Raw genomic sequence first — 15,629 nt, forward strand, 5'->3', positions numbered from 1 at the left:
CAACTGCTGCACAGAATAGAACACATGCAGCACACTGATCTTTATTCTCCTATTTGTATACATGTAAGAAATGTGACACGCTGCACATGTACGCCAATAAAGTTGTTTCTTCTTCAAAGAAGGTGTGCAGGACCACCTAACACCACAACAAAGCATACCATTTAAAAGCTTTCAGATGGTTAAAAAAGTGAATGACCTTTTGGTTTTTCTTTCTTTCTTGCTTCTCTTGCTGTGTATACATACGTATTCCCTTCTTCACGAAATAAATAAACACAAGAAATGTCATTACCGTACGCATGTACTGGTAAGGTGCATGAAGTTACGGTACGTACATACCTCACAACTACTGTAGACCGTGCTTCTCACAGGTACCCAGTGCAGGTACACGTACACTGTAAAAGTGCATCTGAACATCATGTACAAAGTACATGTATAGTGCATGTTTGTATATCAACAGAACTGCAAGAGTGCACAGGTGTGGGGAGTTACTAAAGGGTGAAATACATGTACTAGTGAGGCGATGTATCTGTGAGGATGCTCGCGGCTTCATGCAAGGATCGCCATGTGGCTCCTTTGAAAGTAGCCTTCCGGGCAGCTTGTCTGACTGCTTTTCAATTAGGACGACGGTCTAGGGTTTGCGGCATTCCCGCAGTATATTTTCTCCGTCATCAGAACATGCAAGTGTGCGGTACATGGGCAAATGCTCCTCTGTGCAAGCGCTGTCCACAGGATCGACTAACAGCTGTTGTTTGGAGCGGAAGAGCTGACCCATTCGAGGAAAATTTCAAGAACGGTCAGCTTGTTATATTTGTTGTCTATGATAGGAATACGGTGCAGTATCTGGATATTTACATGCAAATGTAGGCCTTTTCTTGGAATCTCAGCTACACTGTCAGGTAAATGTCATTTGGTGCTTACCGTCTACTGGTAAAAATTTTCTATGCATACATACGCATGTACATGTAGCTGGGTGTGGACGCCCATACTTGTATGTACATGTAATGCGGTGAGTTTCTATGAAAAAAGAAACAAGTGATCTAAAATTTAATAAAATGATCACAAACCATACATGCAGTTATGGTTTAGAAATTGCAACACTTGAAACTATTTCAAAAACAAAATATCTAAACATGCATGTGTACCAGTACTTTGTGTCCACGTACATGTATATGTACTGTATGAACATGTTCATGTACATGTACCAGTACATATGCACATTATATGGAAGATACTGAAACAGGGCATACCACAGACTATTGCTTTCATGTTTTCCAAGACAGGATTATTGTCTTTTAGAAAAACATTTTGCTGGGATCCCTGCAGAGACCAAACTTTTACAGTATTGTCTCAGATAGAGTATCAGTACATGGACATGTACTCTCTACATGCAGCTAGTCATTTTAGCATCATTTGACCTCATGAGGTCAACAGGTTGATTTGGGTTCAGTGTGGGGGGTCAGGTTATACAGGGGACATTCCACTGGAATGTACATGTACATGTGCAGTATAGTAAGCCCCACCACAGTGTGTATGGCCTAGCCTAAATTCCCCAATAACCCATGCAGTAAGGTTAATTCTACACCATCATAAACTGAGTTGAGTATTGCCAACAGATGGCTTCAGGTAAAATGGATATGTTTAGAGCATGCAAGGTCACCAGATTGGCAGATTCTTAAAAACAATGACATGACCTCTGGAAAGATCAGAGTTATAACCACAGACTGGCCAAAGTTTATATTGCTGGAAATTAAGTACATGCTGCCATGGAGTTGCCTTGGCAACCGGTCCCAAAGTTCCCAGGCATGCCAGTAAATGAGTTGTTACATTCACATGCTGGCTGGGCCAACTCAATGGCCTATGCCTTGTGCTATTCTCAAACCACACTGCTGTGCTCAGATTGTGAAATGTTAAATTTGCCGAGCCTACAAATGGCATGGAACCAAAAGTTCACCATGTCCCAACAACTGTATTGTTTTGGCAAAATATTTTGAATATTTTGACTTTTGGAAAAGGCATACTGGAAAAGGGGAGATACAAGTACATCATGTGTTGCCTTTTCCAACAGGCATACGTGTAAGTTGTACATGTACGATACCCAGTGCATTTAACATATAGCAGCCAACTTTTGATGTACAATATCTAGCCAAATGTCACATACACTGATTAACAGGAGTCATTTGAACAGTACTTGCACAATATTTGTTACCGTAAATTCAAGTTTTCAACACCCAGGGACACGCCCATGGAGTGACTGTATTTGCTGATACAGTCTGCCTCCGCGCCCTTCTCACACAATTTTAAGTAAAACAAGAGGAGAATTAGCATGTTTATACTTCAACTGGGAGGTGGGCTGCTGAATGTCAGATGTTTGATCTATCATCCATGCCTGCCTACATGGCTTTCTACAGCAAAATAAGTAAGTACACTTGAGTTATGATGATGACTCTTTAGAGGCCAAGTTTATAGGTGGGAAACACTCAGGAAGAACAAGTGGAACACGGTTTGTACATGTACCAACCTTGACGCTGAAGTTACAGGAGCCGGCCCGGACAAGCTTCTCATCCTGCTGCCACTGGTGGGGCTTGCTGGCAGCAGGCACATGGGCGTGCTCCTTGCGACGGAAGCTACTCCGCAGCTTCTTCATGCTGAGGGAGCGTCGCAGGCGACTGTTGCGCTTGGGGGACTGGGCACTTGACGAGGAGGAAGGGTGAGCTTCGGCTGCGGCGCCGGGCGGTCCTGTGTCAGGTGGAGGGTTCTTGTTGTACTTGTGACGACCGTGGGAGGGGCCAAAGAAGAATGACCTGCCAGGTGGTAGGGAAGGAGACGATAGTGTCAGAATGAGTCCAGATTTTGTGGCACCTCTTCAGTCACTCTGACCACATCAAGCATTGGGCAGTAGCAGCACTGAAGTTTTCTGAGAGAGTCTTTCTGTGACTAAACTCTTTTTTCCGAGTTTCAACATTCAAAACTGTGCATGCTTTCCTAGACGACTGAGGGCGCTATTGCTGTGATGTCATGCAGGGAACACATGGTTCAGACCACAGACATGAATGTGTTCAAATAATTGTAAACTCAAAATTTGATCACTGAAAATGTTCCTGAGAAAGGGCTGCCCGCCTGCTTATTGCTATGTACATGTAATTTTGGCCGGCAAAATCTTTACAACTTCAGCCTTATTTGTGCACAAAGCAATGTAACATCAGACTTTTCTTCCCTGATGACATCACAGTTTGCTCATGAAAACCATTAGCATTAATTATTACAACCAAAAGGCCCTTTAACCCTAACAGTCCCGAATGCTACAAAGTACTACTTAGTAGTAGAATGTAGTACTCAGCCCTGTCACTTGTAAGCGGACATGACATTATTCTCTGAAGCCATAAGATACAATAGAGAAGACAATGTACCATACAGTGCTGTGGCACTATGAATGCATGGTTTCATTGTTCGTACGAGTACCAATGGAATAAACCTAGCCAGAATTAGTAATTTGTGGCGCTAGGTCCTTCAGGCTCAGAGTGTTACGTAGTATTTTGTAGTACTGAGTACTGTAAGCCAAACAATACCCGGTACTGTTAGGGTTAAAAGAGTAAAACAAATGGAGAATTTAAGTCAACTGAGACAAAAAGATGCATTTCGAGGGTCTGTATAACAGTGGACTGGTGGAGATTTTCTTCCCGTGTAAAATTTCAAATATACTGGTACCGGTACATTTTACAAGTCTATGATTATGGAACTCATGCCATGATAAAGATATCTAACACAGAAGATTTGTCATACATGCCGGTATAAATGAGTACATGTATGTAAGTACAACACATCACATCTTTCCCAATCTTTTCTTTCTGTCCCTCAATCAATTTTCAGGTGCCAGGTGCAAATATTTCCAAGTGATTACTGGTACATCTTATCTCAACATGTGCACGTAATGTACCGGTATGACGGGTACTCCCAACTTGAACATTTTCGTTAAAATGTGCACAAAGTCGCAGTGGTTGTCTGCCATGTGGTACAAGTTGCGTTTCAAGTGCTAGTCACACCGGTACATGTATCTCTCGCCACTGAGGTAGTCCGTGAGCAAGGACACCATAATCCTACATGTACCAGTACATGTACAATGATTACCACTGAACCAATGTGTTTGGCTAAAAAGTACAGGCCTTTAAATTCTCAGTCCGTTCATTGCATCAAGCATTAAGTACTTCACATGGAATGTATGTAACATGTACTATTACTGGTAACTGCCCTCAATTAACAAATCATTTAAACATACATTAGTTTTTAAATTCAGGTTAATTCTATGGTAGGTGATGCATGCAGATGTTTTTAAACAAAGTTAGGATCAAAAGGGAATGTTAGTTACCTCAGATAGTACCATGTCAAAAGAATTTTTTTAATTCTTGAACAAAATATTTTGTGTAACAACATCTACTTGTAGCTCAGCCTGTTGAATTACAATGAGGCAATTTTTACCATTTTTCCTCTCGGGAAAGGTCAAAAGGATGTGCAGACTAGAAATATTGTTGAAAAAAGCAAGCTGTGATTTAGTAGAGATCTGTACTTCTCGTTGGGGTCTGCCGAATCTTTTTGTGGTGACAGATGAATGGTATTCCATCCATCAATTTTGGCGTGTTTGTGAAACATTCCCTACAGCTCATCCAGGGCATTAACCACACCTATTAATCGCATATGGTAAATACATGTAAATCACGTACATGTACATGAACATGACCGTCATACCAGTTAACCATTACACTGTGTACTCACGTCTTACACTGTACTATATGTACAATGTTGCACACTGTATGCTCAAATCAAAATGGAACAGGCAAATCGAAAACATCAAATTTTACAAAAAGTGAACTTCTACATCCTACTTAACAATAAAAAAACTACACTGGCAAATTGTTATTCTCCATTTGCAAAGAAACTATCCTGTAATCGTGGAGCTAAACAGTCATGCAAACACAAAGTTATAAACCTGGACATCCTGAACTAAATTGTGTGTTCAATGTCTCCACAGTTATTCCCACCCCAACCATTAGTCCAACCATTACAGAATGCTGGAAGTTCGTTATTTACCTTGGAACTGTGCAAGTAAGCCACTTTGACGAAGTTAATCACGTGGAGGGTTTTCAATTTTAACGGAAACATAAAAAAAAAGATTAGTCAGAGGAGGACTACAACAGAACTTCAATGCAAAAGATTCGTAAAGAGAAAAAGTACATGTAGATGTGCCAGTACGTAGGAATTGTGGACTGATTCAACTCATATGTTCATTTTCACGTACATGTACATGCCCGTTTAAAGTTCACTTAGACACTGTACATGTATGTACCGGTACACTGAGCTGGCACATGTACAGACCTGTATAGAATTAATGGTAATAATTACTCAAGAGTTAGTTGTTTAGTCACATCTTCAAAATCCAAACATGCTTAAACTGCATTGAGGAAAGCTGGAAACCTAATTTTGCAATTAATTAATTAATTAATTAAAGGTTAACAGAGAAGATGACTGATGATAGATGTAGTCTGTTGCATACATTTAATTTGAGATTGTTAACATGCTGTTGCAAAGCCCTGGGTTGGGCAACGATGGATACTAAGGAGCAGTTCTTTGGATACGTCATTGCTCTTGAAGACGGGGAAGCAGATGCTCTGAGTTGTAATCACTATCTCTAATCCTTGAAACTGCGAGGAGGTTTGGGAAGGACTGTGCAAAGTTGAGCCCATGGCCTTCACGTTGGGCTTGTTTAATAGTCCATGAAGTTTGAAGTAGTAATTGTACAAAGAAAATGTGACAGGTTTCCCACAGAAAAAAAGTGGATAGCAAAATTCCGTGGCACTTTAAGGACTTTCGTGGATTAAAATATGACAATTTCCACGGATAAAAACTGATTGGTATTGTGAACCGGAAAACTGCCAAAGCCACTTCTATGGACTGACAAGGATATAGCCTGTAAACATCACTATTCCATTATCGCATCACAAGTGGCCCATCAAAAATAACCCTTGCACAATTTTTTTTCCATGACTTTTCTTCTGACAGAAGGATTCCAGGACACCCTACTCTCCCCAATATTCCACAACAACTTTTTTCCAGGATTTCCCATGACCACAGGAACCCTGTACATACTGAGAGCCAATATTTATTAACTGGTAACAGTCCAGTGTACTGAACCAGCACCCCAAGATCAAGTACATAAGATGCTTATGGTGGCAGAGTGGCAGACTCACCCTATCTTTCTTACAGCTGATTGCATAAAGTACCATTCCACACCTCATACATACATGGAAGGTGCCTACTACAGTGCCAATTAAACTTCATTACATACATGTATCAGTGATAATCAGTCACGCAGTTCATTGCAATTTAAATTTGATCTGGCAATGGGAAACTATCTTCACTTTTTTTTTCTCTTCCTGGGAATTCATTTCCATTTCACCAAATGTGAAAAAAATGTTTTCCTAAGTGGATGAAATTTTCAGAGTACATGTAGTTTCCAACAAGTGGGACAAGATTTTCACAGATGTTCCCACCAGTGGGAAAAGACTCTTTAGAAGATTTGGACCGAGAAGACTTTCACAGACTTTTTCCGCAAGTGGGACAGAATTTTTATACAATTCTATGTAAGTGGGAGAAGATTTAAGTCTTTTTCACACAAACAGGAAAAGATTTTCAGTTTTCACAGATTTTTCTCACAAGGTAAAAAACATTTTTATGCCTTTTCACACAAGTGGGAAATTATTTTGTGCCTTGTGAATGAGAGGGTGAATGTGAAAGTGGATTCCTCTCATAAAACCTCTCATCCCAATTCAAAGTGTTAAATTTCGATTGCACCATACTGCATGAATGTCTCCATTTGACACACAGACACAGAGTTTGTTAAAGATCCATACCAGAGTTATCATTATTATTGTAACAGTGTAAGCAGACCACTGGAACAAAGTACCAGTTGCAAATACCGCCAATCAGTGATGATGAGAATTTTCAAAAAAGTTAGTAGAGATTTTGTGCCTATATGATGATGATGGGGTCAGTACAGTAGTTACGCAATGTACATTACAGGTGTCATTCACCCAGTGATGAAATGTGCACAGAAGTAGTTGCCAATGTCTTCATGCGATGCTGTGACTGCGAGACCCAGCAGAGTACTCTAAATTACTGATACTGTACTTACTTGAGGCCCATGCTGGAATATTTTCAATGCAGACTTTTCCCGAGATCCTGTTGAGTTGGCAAGCCAATCAGATTAATCAGTGGACAAATTTCAAAATACACAAGGAAATACATGTAACTACAGTACTTGTCATGCTTGTAAAATACCATACTATTTCAGCCCACTCTGTGAACTCCAATCTACATGTACATGTACATGTACCGACTACCGGTATACACTACACATAACTTGCTACTGTTGTTGTAGGGCAGGTCTCCTCAGCTTATTTATCTCACATTACTAACTCCTGAGTTGACAATCACAAAACCTTCATGGGTTCACTGCATCCAAAAGTGTGTACAAGTACTGTACTCATAGTGGTGGACGGTGGTACTAGTACATGTACAAATTCTATGGTATGCAGCAGGTGCCCACATTCCACAATGTGTGGGCTAGTCTGGAGAGCAGACTGTACCACCATGTTCAAATGGGGGTGAGTTACTCCTATCACCTGAAGGAACTGACCTCTATCAACAATGAACATATTCAGTTGCTTACAAAAATTCCCCGTATAACCACAATGGTACATCCCTATTGTTTACAACATTCAGTGTACTATTGGAATATTGAGACTCTGGAAATGAAGAGAACATTTTATTCCCCCCCCTCGGGAACTGACAAATGTAGGGACCCCCACAACAAACAACTGAAAGTAAATCCATCCTCAATGGGGGTCAACATGTGTCTCAGTACTCAAGTGATGGCTCACCAGAGAGCCTCTAACTGACAGAAAATAATCACAGAGGCCCAACTGCACAACAGATAAGTGTGCATATTCACCCATTGAGTCACTAAACTTGACCTTCTTGGGGGAGGAAACATTTCCCAGAGGATACTTTGCTGTAATATAGGGATTTGTGATAAAGTAATAAAAAAGCTACTCTTGTACATGTACTTCCTGCCAAACTGTGTGAGCTTTTGAATGCCACACTGAATGAACAGTTTGGCAATCTAAAACTTTACAATGTGACAGACTTGCACACTGTCCCTAGCAATGTGAATTACGCTAGCCACACCGTTAGGGTGAACAACACAGTCGCAGTAAAACAAATTGCCACTGAATCCTTGCCAACCAAGCTTTCACATTACTTGATGTATACAAGGAAGTGAATATATAAATTTGTTGTACAGATGAGCATCATATCAGTAGGCCCTAAATCTGTTCCCTCCAAGGCAAGTTGTTTCTAGACTTGTCATTATCAAAGAACAAATTCTGGCTACCTCGACATGTAATTCAAGACAGAAATTTTGAAGTAACACGTACCGTACTTTCAAGTTATACTGACATTTGCATATGAACTACAGGTATTTGAAAAATGTGAAAAAAAGAAAAGACTGAAGAATGACTCTCAAAATCCTGATCCAAGGCACCGGCACATGTAACTCTGTAACAGACATACATGTAAATAATTATTTAGTCATATTTAAAGTACAGATTGCTAAGCAGGTGTATTTATGTTGCAAAGTAATCTACATGTAACACATGACGAAATATGGATTTTAATGATGCAATAATGAGTACACATGTGTACAGTTTGATACAATGTATCTTAAAAACTTGAATTTAAGTAAACAACATATTGCGTACATAAACATACTGGTGCATGTATCAATTATCAGTCGACACCCCCTACCCCTGAAAAAATTTTCTGCAAATCGTGTTAAAAGCCTGCGAATGCTTCAATGACAGTATAGCTGGGATCTCAAACTTCGATTTACCGGCTGATTTATTACAACTACCGATAGCACCGACCTGTGGCCTGACTGGACCATTTTAGAGGAAATATCAATGGCAGTGTGCATATCATGATCTGCAATAGGCCACCCTAACTGAATGTGCCGTGATACAAAGTAAAAACGTCCACAGTTGCAGTTCCGATTACAATGCATTGTGTTGGCTTCCGTGCACTTTGTTACTTTCACATGAAAAGGATTGCAGAATGCTTCATTTTGTGCAAGCCTTTGCGTCCTGTTGGGCTTTTAAAATAAAAGGAGAGAACAAAAAAAACATTGACTATAGAAAAAGAGAGCACTGTGGGTGGTTTTTAGGCTTGGGGCTGGTGAATCTACGATGTTTTTGCAGTGCAAAAATTATCCATGTACAAGCATGCCCCTTTTACACCTCTTTTTAAGATTTTTTCAAAATGTTTTTTTAAAGTCGATAACAACTGCATGAAACCTTTTCTGGACCCGGTACATGTATTACGTGTAATTTGCAAGCGGTAGATGCAGGTGATTTGGCTGTGAGTGAATGCTAAAACTTTGATTTTTCTTTAACTCATTGCCTGGATTGGGCAGGTTTTCGAAAATGAACAACCACAAATTAAACTCTCCTTCCAGCAGGAACAAAAGAGGGCGTGTTTTGAAATGAAACTGACTGTCGCTTGCTACGCACTAACCGCACACCCGGTAGGTGTGCAAGTTTATGCGCATTTGACGCGGAGCACACTGAGAACGCGCAACGAATTTTGTCTGGAATATACAGCCTTCACGCGCACGCCAAACGCGTGCAAGAACCCAGTTGGAAACTTAGTACCATCTGTCTTTCTTGCGCCGGTGAGGGCGCACTTCAGCTCAAGCCGAATGAGATAAAAGACCCCAGTTATGGGGGCAAGTACATACATACAGGTACATACATACATACATGTGCATGTACACGTACTGCCACATTCACAGTGGCTTACCTGGTGGTTTTGACTCTTTCTTAACATGTTAGTCAACGCGGAAGTTGACTTGAAACCGTAGACTGAATTTTCTTTTGATATAAAAATCAAGGTAAATTTCAATGTCAAAACCAACAGGTACATTGTACATTTTGACTGCAAAAAGGGCACCGGCAGCCACGCCTCCCCAAAAGATTGCATGTCTACATAGTTACATGTCCTTTCTCTGCCCCCAAAAAATATACAGAAAGGCCCCCAAATGTAACCTCCCCCGAAAGGCCATGAAAGATTACACGAAAAAAAATGCCCAAATTGGCTCAGTCCCAAAAAACAAGTCTGACCCCCTCTCCCTCCTAACATGTATAGTTCTAGATCCGCCTTTGGGGTGAACACTGCTGATGTGACAGGGCCCCCTTAACCATGTTTTGTGTCATAAAATCCTGGCAGTGTGTGACCGCATAATTAAACACAAGACATGTTGCACAGACCATGTAACCCATCATGAGTGTGTTTGTTCACTGGACTTGATTACACTTCATGCATGCACATATGTATACACGGTTCCTGACAGGCTACTTATGTGTACATGTAGGGTACATGTACATGTACAAAAATGTATGTACAGCATACTGGCAGTGCACTGTGTTGATGGGGACACTGCAACCCCACACTCTGAGACAATGGAAACTGGTTGCTAGAGAATGCAGGGTTCAATGCCTACATGTACGCTGTACATGTACTTGGAAGGGTTGTAAGCCTGCACCAGCTGACCTTGACAGGTTTCATGTACTGTAAAGCGCTGCATATTGTTGGGCGTGGGAACAAAATGACAGAAAGATGGAAGGGGTCTCTGACCACTTAAAAAAAATGTACATGTTGTTAAAATACATGTACCATACATCAAATGTAATGGAGGCCTCACAGTTTTGTACATTCAAGAGGGGAGTGGCTTGGTGGGCTTAAACTGGTGGGACAAAGGGGGTAATTGTATGCAATTCTGCTGATAAACATAGCTAGGAAAATGTATGTAAACACGCCAGGAAAACATTATTTTTAGAGTACTGTAGATTATCACAAGATCCAATGTAGAGAAGGAAGGAGGCTAACAATACATGTACCACTGCTCCCCCCTCCCACCACCGACAAAATGTCCCCAAGTACTCCCATCATTCGTTTGGCTGTAAACCCATGGACAGTTTCTTATTGTAAAAGTAATATATTTTTCCAAGATGTATTTTTTTTGCGTTGGGGAGATGTTAATTATATATAACAGGTTTGCCCTTACCCAACGTAAGGGCAAACCTGTTATATATAATATATTTTTGTATTTTGTCATGGTGGATGGCTTTATAACATACAGGTGGGACTGTTCACAAGCATTCAAATCAAACTACATGTATCTCCCGAATACGTAAAAATGTAGCAAAATTTTTTGGAACTAGTAGCGATGCGTCTGAGCTGTGTGGATAAATTTTGCGCACTGAGTTGTGGGTGAGTACCGCGCAATCTCGCAGAATCTCGTCAAAATGGAAGTTAGCGAGGTGGAATCACGTCACAGAATGCAAACTTCAGCTTGCCGTTCATGTCCATGTACATGTACAATGCCTTTTGAAGCCTTTGAAGTGTAAAAAATACCAGCACTCAGACAGATCTACAAAGTGTCACTGAATTTGTCTACTGATCTTACAGGCACACTGACTTACATGGATGACGTGTCATACATTTGAATGCAGACTACATTGTAGCCTTTTCTCTTCTTTTCTGCCCAAATTTCAACAGAATACTTAGGAAAACCCGTTGTGTGGATGACATGCTCCAGCAAGAATGCAACATGAGTCAGGATTTATTGATAATCGCAAGGTCAATATGATTGAATCACACTTGCTGGATATGTACATGTACCGTACCACTGCCCCTGCAGTGCAAAGACAGGCTTGAAACAACGACGAGATCAAAAGGGCGTGTACGTTCAGTTACTGTGCGACCGTAGCGGAAAGACTCCACCCAAACCGACGGAGATTTATCTTGGGGCAAAGTCCACACGATCCAGTCTCCACATTCTTAAAGCAGAATATTAAAATACACAAGGGGTACTTCATTTCATTTCGTACTTGAGGAAAAACTGAGTGGAATACTTTGAGAATGTCAGAAAAAAATGACCTTTGTGAAAAAAACAAAGACACATTGATCTATTTTAACAGAGAAAATATTACCCATATATTTCAATATACTTCATGTACATGTAAGTAAGAACAAATTTTATGCAACATCTAATAAGCTCTCCTCAAAATTAATGCTTATGGGTAGACCAATGGAAATCTTACGACCAAAAATACAAACACACACGTTTACATACATGTACGTGTACTGGTACATGTGTGTATCTTTTCTGGGAAGGAAACTTCAGATTTTTTAACTAGGCTTTCACCTACTTGTAGTTCTGACATTAGACTGAAAAGATTTTATGGTACAATTTTGTGAAAAGAAGGAATTTATGGTTACTGGAGCTGTAAAGCCTCAGTAAAGGGAAAGATCTCATTTTCAGGATCAATGAAACTGCTTGGTTTATATTCGTCCCCTCCCCCCTTTTTTATACCCTATCAGCCATCCCAAATTTATTTTTGGTGACTTGAATTTTAACACATTTCAAATCATTGTGAACAAGAGTTCCATACCTTGTAAACTCTGTGGTTCAAACTACAGAACGGTCAGCCAGGAACTAAACTGGGAGTTGATGAGAGTGGATTGACATTTAACAACATTTTTGGACTTTTTGTTGTCTTAATTGCAGCTTTTAAAAGCTGTAGTGGAAGAAATGTTTGCTGTGGTACGGCATTCCAAAGTAAAAGTGCTCCCGGAAAAAAAAAGACTGAATAATGAGTGTAGGCCTACATGTATGAGAGTAGACTTCAACCTGCTAATTGTGGGTTCTCCTGGATCTGGTCATAGTCTGGACCATCCAGACATCACTCAACAAACCCTATGAGACTGGTCTGAAAAATTATGTGCTTTTTAGGACATGGTACCGGACTCCCTTTCTGATGGCTAGTAAACCACTGCAAGGGAATATTAATGATATCTGTATAAATGGGTAATTCCAGAAATCAGGGGTCTAACAGTGTGACATTTTTGTGTCCCTGTTACATGTACATCTGATTTTTGTTATCTGACATGGAATTATCTCCAGAATTGATTTCAAACTACATGTATTATTATTTTTTTGGCAGGTAATTTGCATTAATTCATCACTCTTGGAAATTAGAAAATGTGTTCTGAACTGACAAAATCCTATGTAGGATGTGACAGGGACACCCAAAAAAAATGGAATTACCCATGTGGGACTCTTACCCTGAAGAATTCTATCGGTGCATGTGTTTTCTACGTACATGCACATGTAGGCCTAAATGTTTCAATAGAGGGTCTGCATTGAGGGTAACAGGTCACTTCGGCACCTTGCCAACTTGGCACCTGCAAACTCGGCACCTACATGTAAACGGACGAGTTGACAAGTTGGCAAGGTGCCGGAGTGGCCGACATTAGCGTGGAGGCCCTCCCAGAGGATTTTTTGTTATTTAGATTTAATGACAATGAATGCACAAAAGGTTTACTCGAACCTATCCTAGAGGAAGAAAGAAATGCCCTCTAATGTGATGTCATACTCAGGCCCTCTACATTTTCACTGTTAAACTGGACTTTTTACGAGGACATTTTATCACTTTCTGATTGCTACGTCCATTTATGAAACTCTTAATACCATGAACAAGGTTCCTACACCTGAAGGACAATTAAATTCCATGACTTTTCCATGACCAAATTATGAAAACCCATGTCCCAATAATGCAATTTCTTGTACTATTCAGCCTTTTAAGTTGCGAATACAATTTAACATTTTATGCACTTATATCTGAGAATAGAAATCACACACAGTGTTTGAAAAATTCCATGACTTTTCCATGACTTCAATCATTTTTACAAAATTCCAGGACTTCGATCATTTTTACAAAATTGCATGACTTTTCCAGGCCGTGGTAACCCTGCATGAAGCTTAGTATTTTAAAGTAAAAACCAGCCTGTTTCATTCACCGGGATGCAATATTTAACCTACCTGCATGGAACAACCAGCCTGAGTCCAAAGAGGATTACAAAATTTCCTGCCTTAGCTACTGATTAAGTAATGTTAAGTCTCTTCCAACCTCCATGGTCTATATAAATTACAAACACCACCCAACATGATCAATGTGCTGACTTCCTGCACATGCATGATGCAGTAGGCCCATCAAAATTTGTACAATTACGGTGATGACCAGTGGACCGTTCATTATATCAAGCTTACCACATGTACATAACTTCGTTTAGTGATGTACATGTACACTTACTAGGGGAGACTCCATTACACATGCCTGATGTTGCTGCATTGGCCTAGATCACGTTCGCGAATAACGCGTTATTCGCTAACGTGAGGCCTACACTACAGCCTAACTGGCCTACAGGTACAGGTATGCTGGGCCCACGGTTTTTAGTATTTTAGTATAATCATGGAGGAAGGTTTTTTCCTCCATGGTATAATTCACCACTGCAGTAAATGCAAAACCTTTAGGCCTACCAACCTTTAAAAGCGTTATTCCTCACTGATCCGCAAGCCAGTAACTACGTATGTATTCCAGAATTGTTGTGTGAAGACTAAGACAGCAACGAATGACGCGGACTCGTGAACTAGACTAGACTCGGCGTGTGCTCAATGATGACATCTGTACATTTGGTAATCCTTAAAATATGTCGCTACCGTGCGTTTTGGAGCCCGCCACGTACGACGAAAAATTGCCAGTCAAAGCTCATGACGTAGTTGTATTTCCAAGCACCCTTTCAAAACTTAATGACTAATATCCTTTTCATGTCGATTGATTTCGTCAAGTCCATACCTTTTCAAGAAGTTTGTTTTTTTTCTCTCAAACTTGTCCACGAAGCTTACAATCACCTGCGCAAGTCATGGATTTTTATATATCCAAATGCATTTTGTGGGCGGTACAAAGGGCAACGATAGCACGTCATCCACACTGCGGCTGCCGTTGATATGATTCAAGTTTGTACTCACGCCATTGTAATGTCAATGATTGATTGATCAAACGGCTATCGTGAAAGCCGGATTGCTTGCTTTTTATCGGATGGACAAAGTTCAGGATTGGGCAAAAAAAATTCAAGTGACTGTACACCAACGAAATTAACGAGCCGTGCGGTTGGGGTTGAGGGGGTGGAGGTAGGTCTATTGATTTTTGGGATTAGTGTTGCGGATGGTAGCCTACCTGATTTTTTTTGTGCGGAAGACAACATAATACACGTAGGCCTACATTTATTCACAGGGAAGGTCCAATTTAATCATTTCACTACGAGTGGATATTGAAACCATCAATTTTCCCCTCAAGATCCTTTTTTTCTCACATCAAGCACATCAAGTCCAAAGTCGCGTTTGCAGGTCTTCTTTTTTACTGCGGTTGAGCTGCAAGTCACTCTTTTTATTTCAACTCAAGTTTCAAAACAAATAGTAAGTGACTGAACTCCAAGAACTAACGCTATGCAAATTTCGAATTTGCTGGCAAAAGTATGGGCAGGTTTCTATTGATGTTTATGATACCGTTAGGCTTTAAAAAGCCCGTGGCGATGGTCATTCTAATTCACACCGGGTGTGACCCTCCCTTCTTCCCGCTGAAGAAAATGCTGAACACAGTATAGAGGGCGCGCTGCTTTCC

At 40.4% G+C, this 15,629-nt stretch overlaps 1 protein-coding gene across 7 annotated transcripts in view; it reads right to left on the bottom strand.

Annotated features, from left to right (window-relative positions):
* LOC110983955 (protein numb homolog) overlaps nt 1–14,709 on the bottom strand; it is a 56,852-nt gene extending 42,143 nt beyond the window's left edge. Inside the window, exons 1-3 of one of the 7 annotated variants that reach the window (XM_022243681.2) lie at nt 14,493–14,709; nt 7,184–7,230; nt 2,519–2,801 (exon numbers count right to left, since the gene is read on the bottom strand). In XM_022243681.2, the coding sequence (XP_022099373.2) occupies nt 2,519–2,801; nt 7,184–7,194 (294 nt within the window). In that variant the 5' untranslated portion in view covers nt 7,195–7,230; nt 14,493–14,709. Of the gene's footprint in view, nt 1–2,518; nt 2,802–7,183; nt 7,430–7,458; nt 7,532–14,492 lie in introns of those variants that run through there. The other 6 variants (XM_087133873.1, XM_087133860.1, XM_022243685.2 and 3 more) reach the window with 6 other exon arrangements.
* Nucleotides 14,710–15,629: the final 920 nt, after the last annotated feature.

This window comes from Acanthaster planci, linkage group LG01, assembly GCF_054643075.1.
Source record: "Acanthaster planci isolate LZ-2023a linkage group LG01, COTS_SCS, whole genome shotgun sequence".
NCBI lineage: Eukaryota > Metazoa > Echinodermata > Asteroidea > Valvatida > Acanthasteridae > Acanthaster > Acanthaster planci.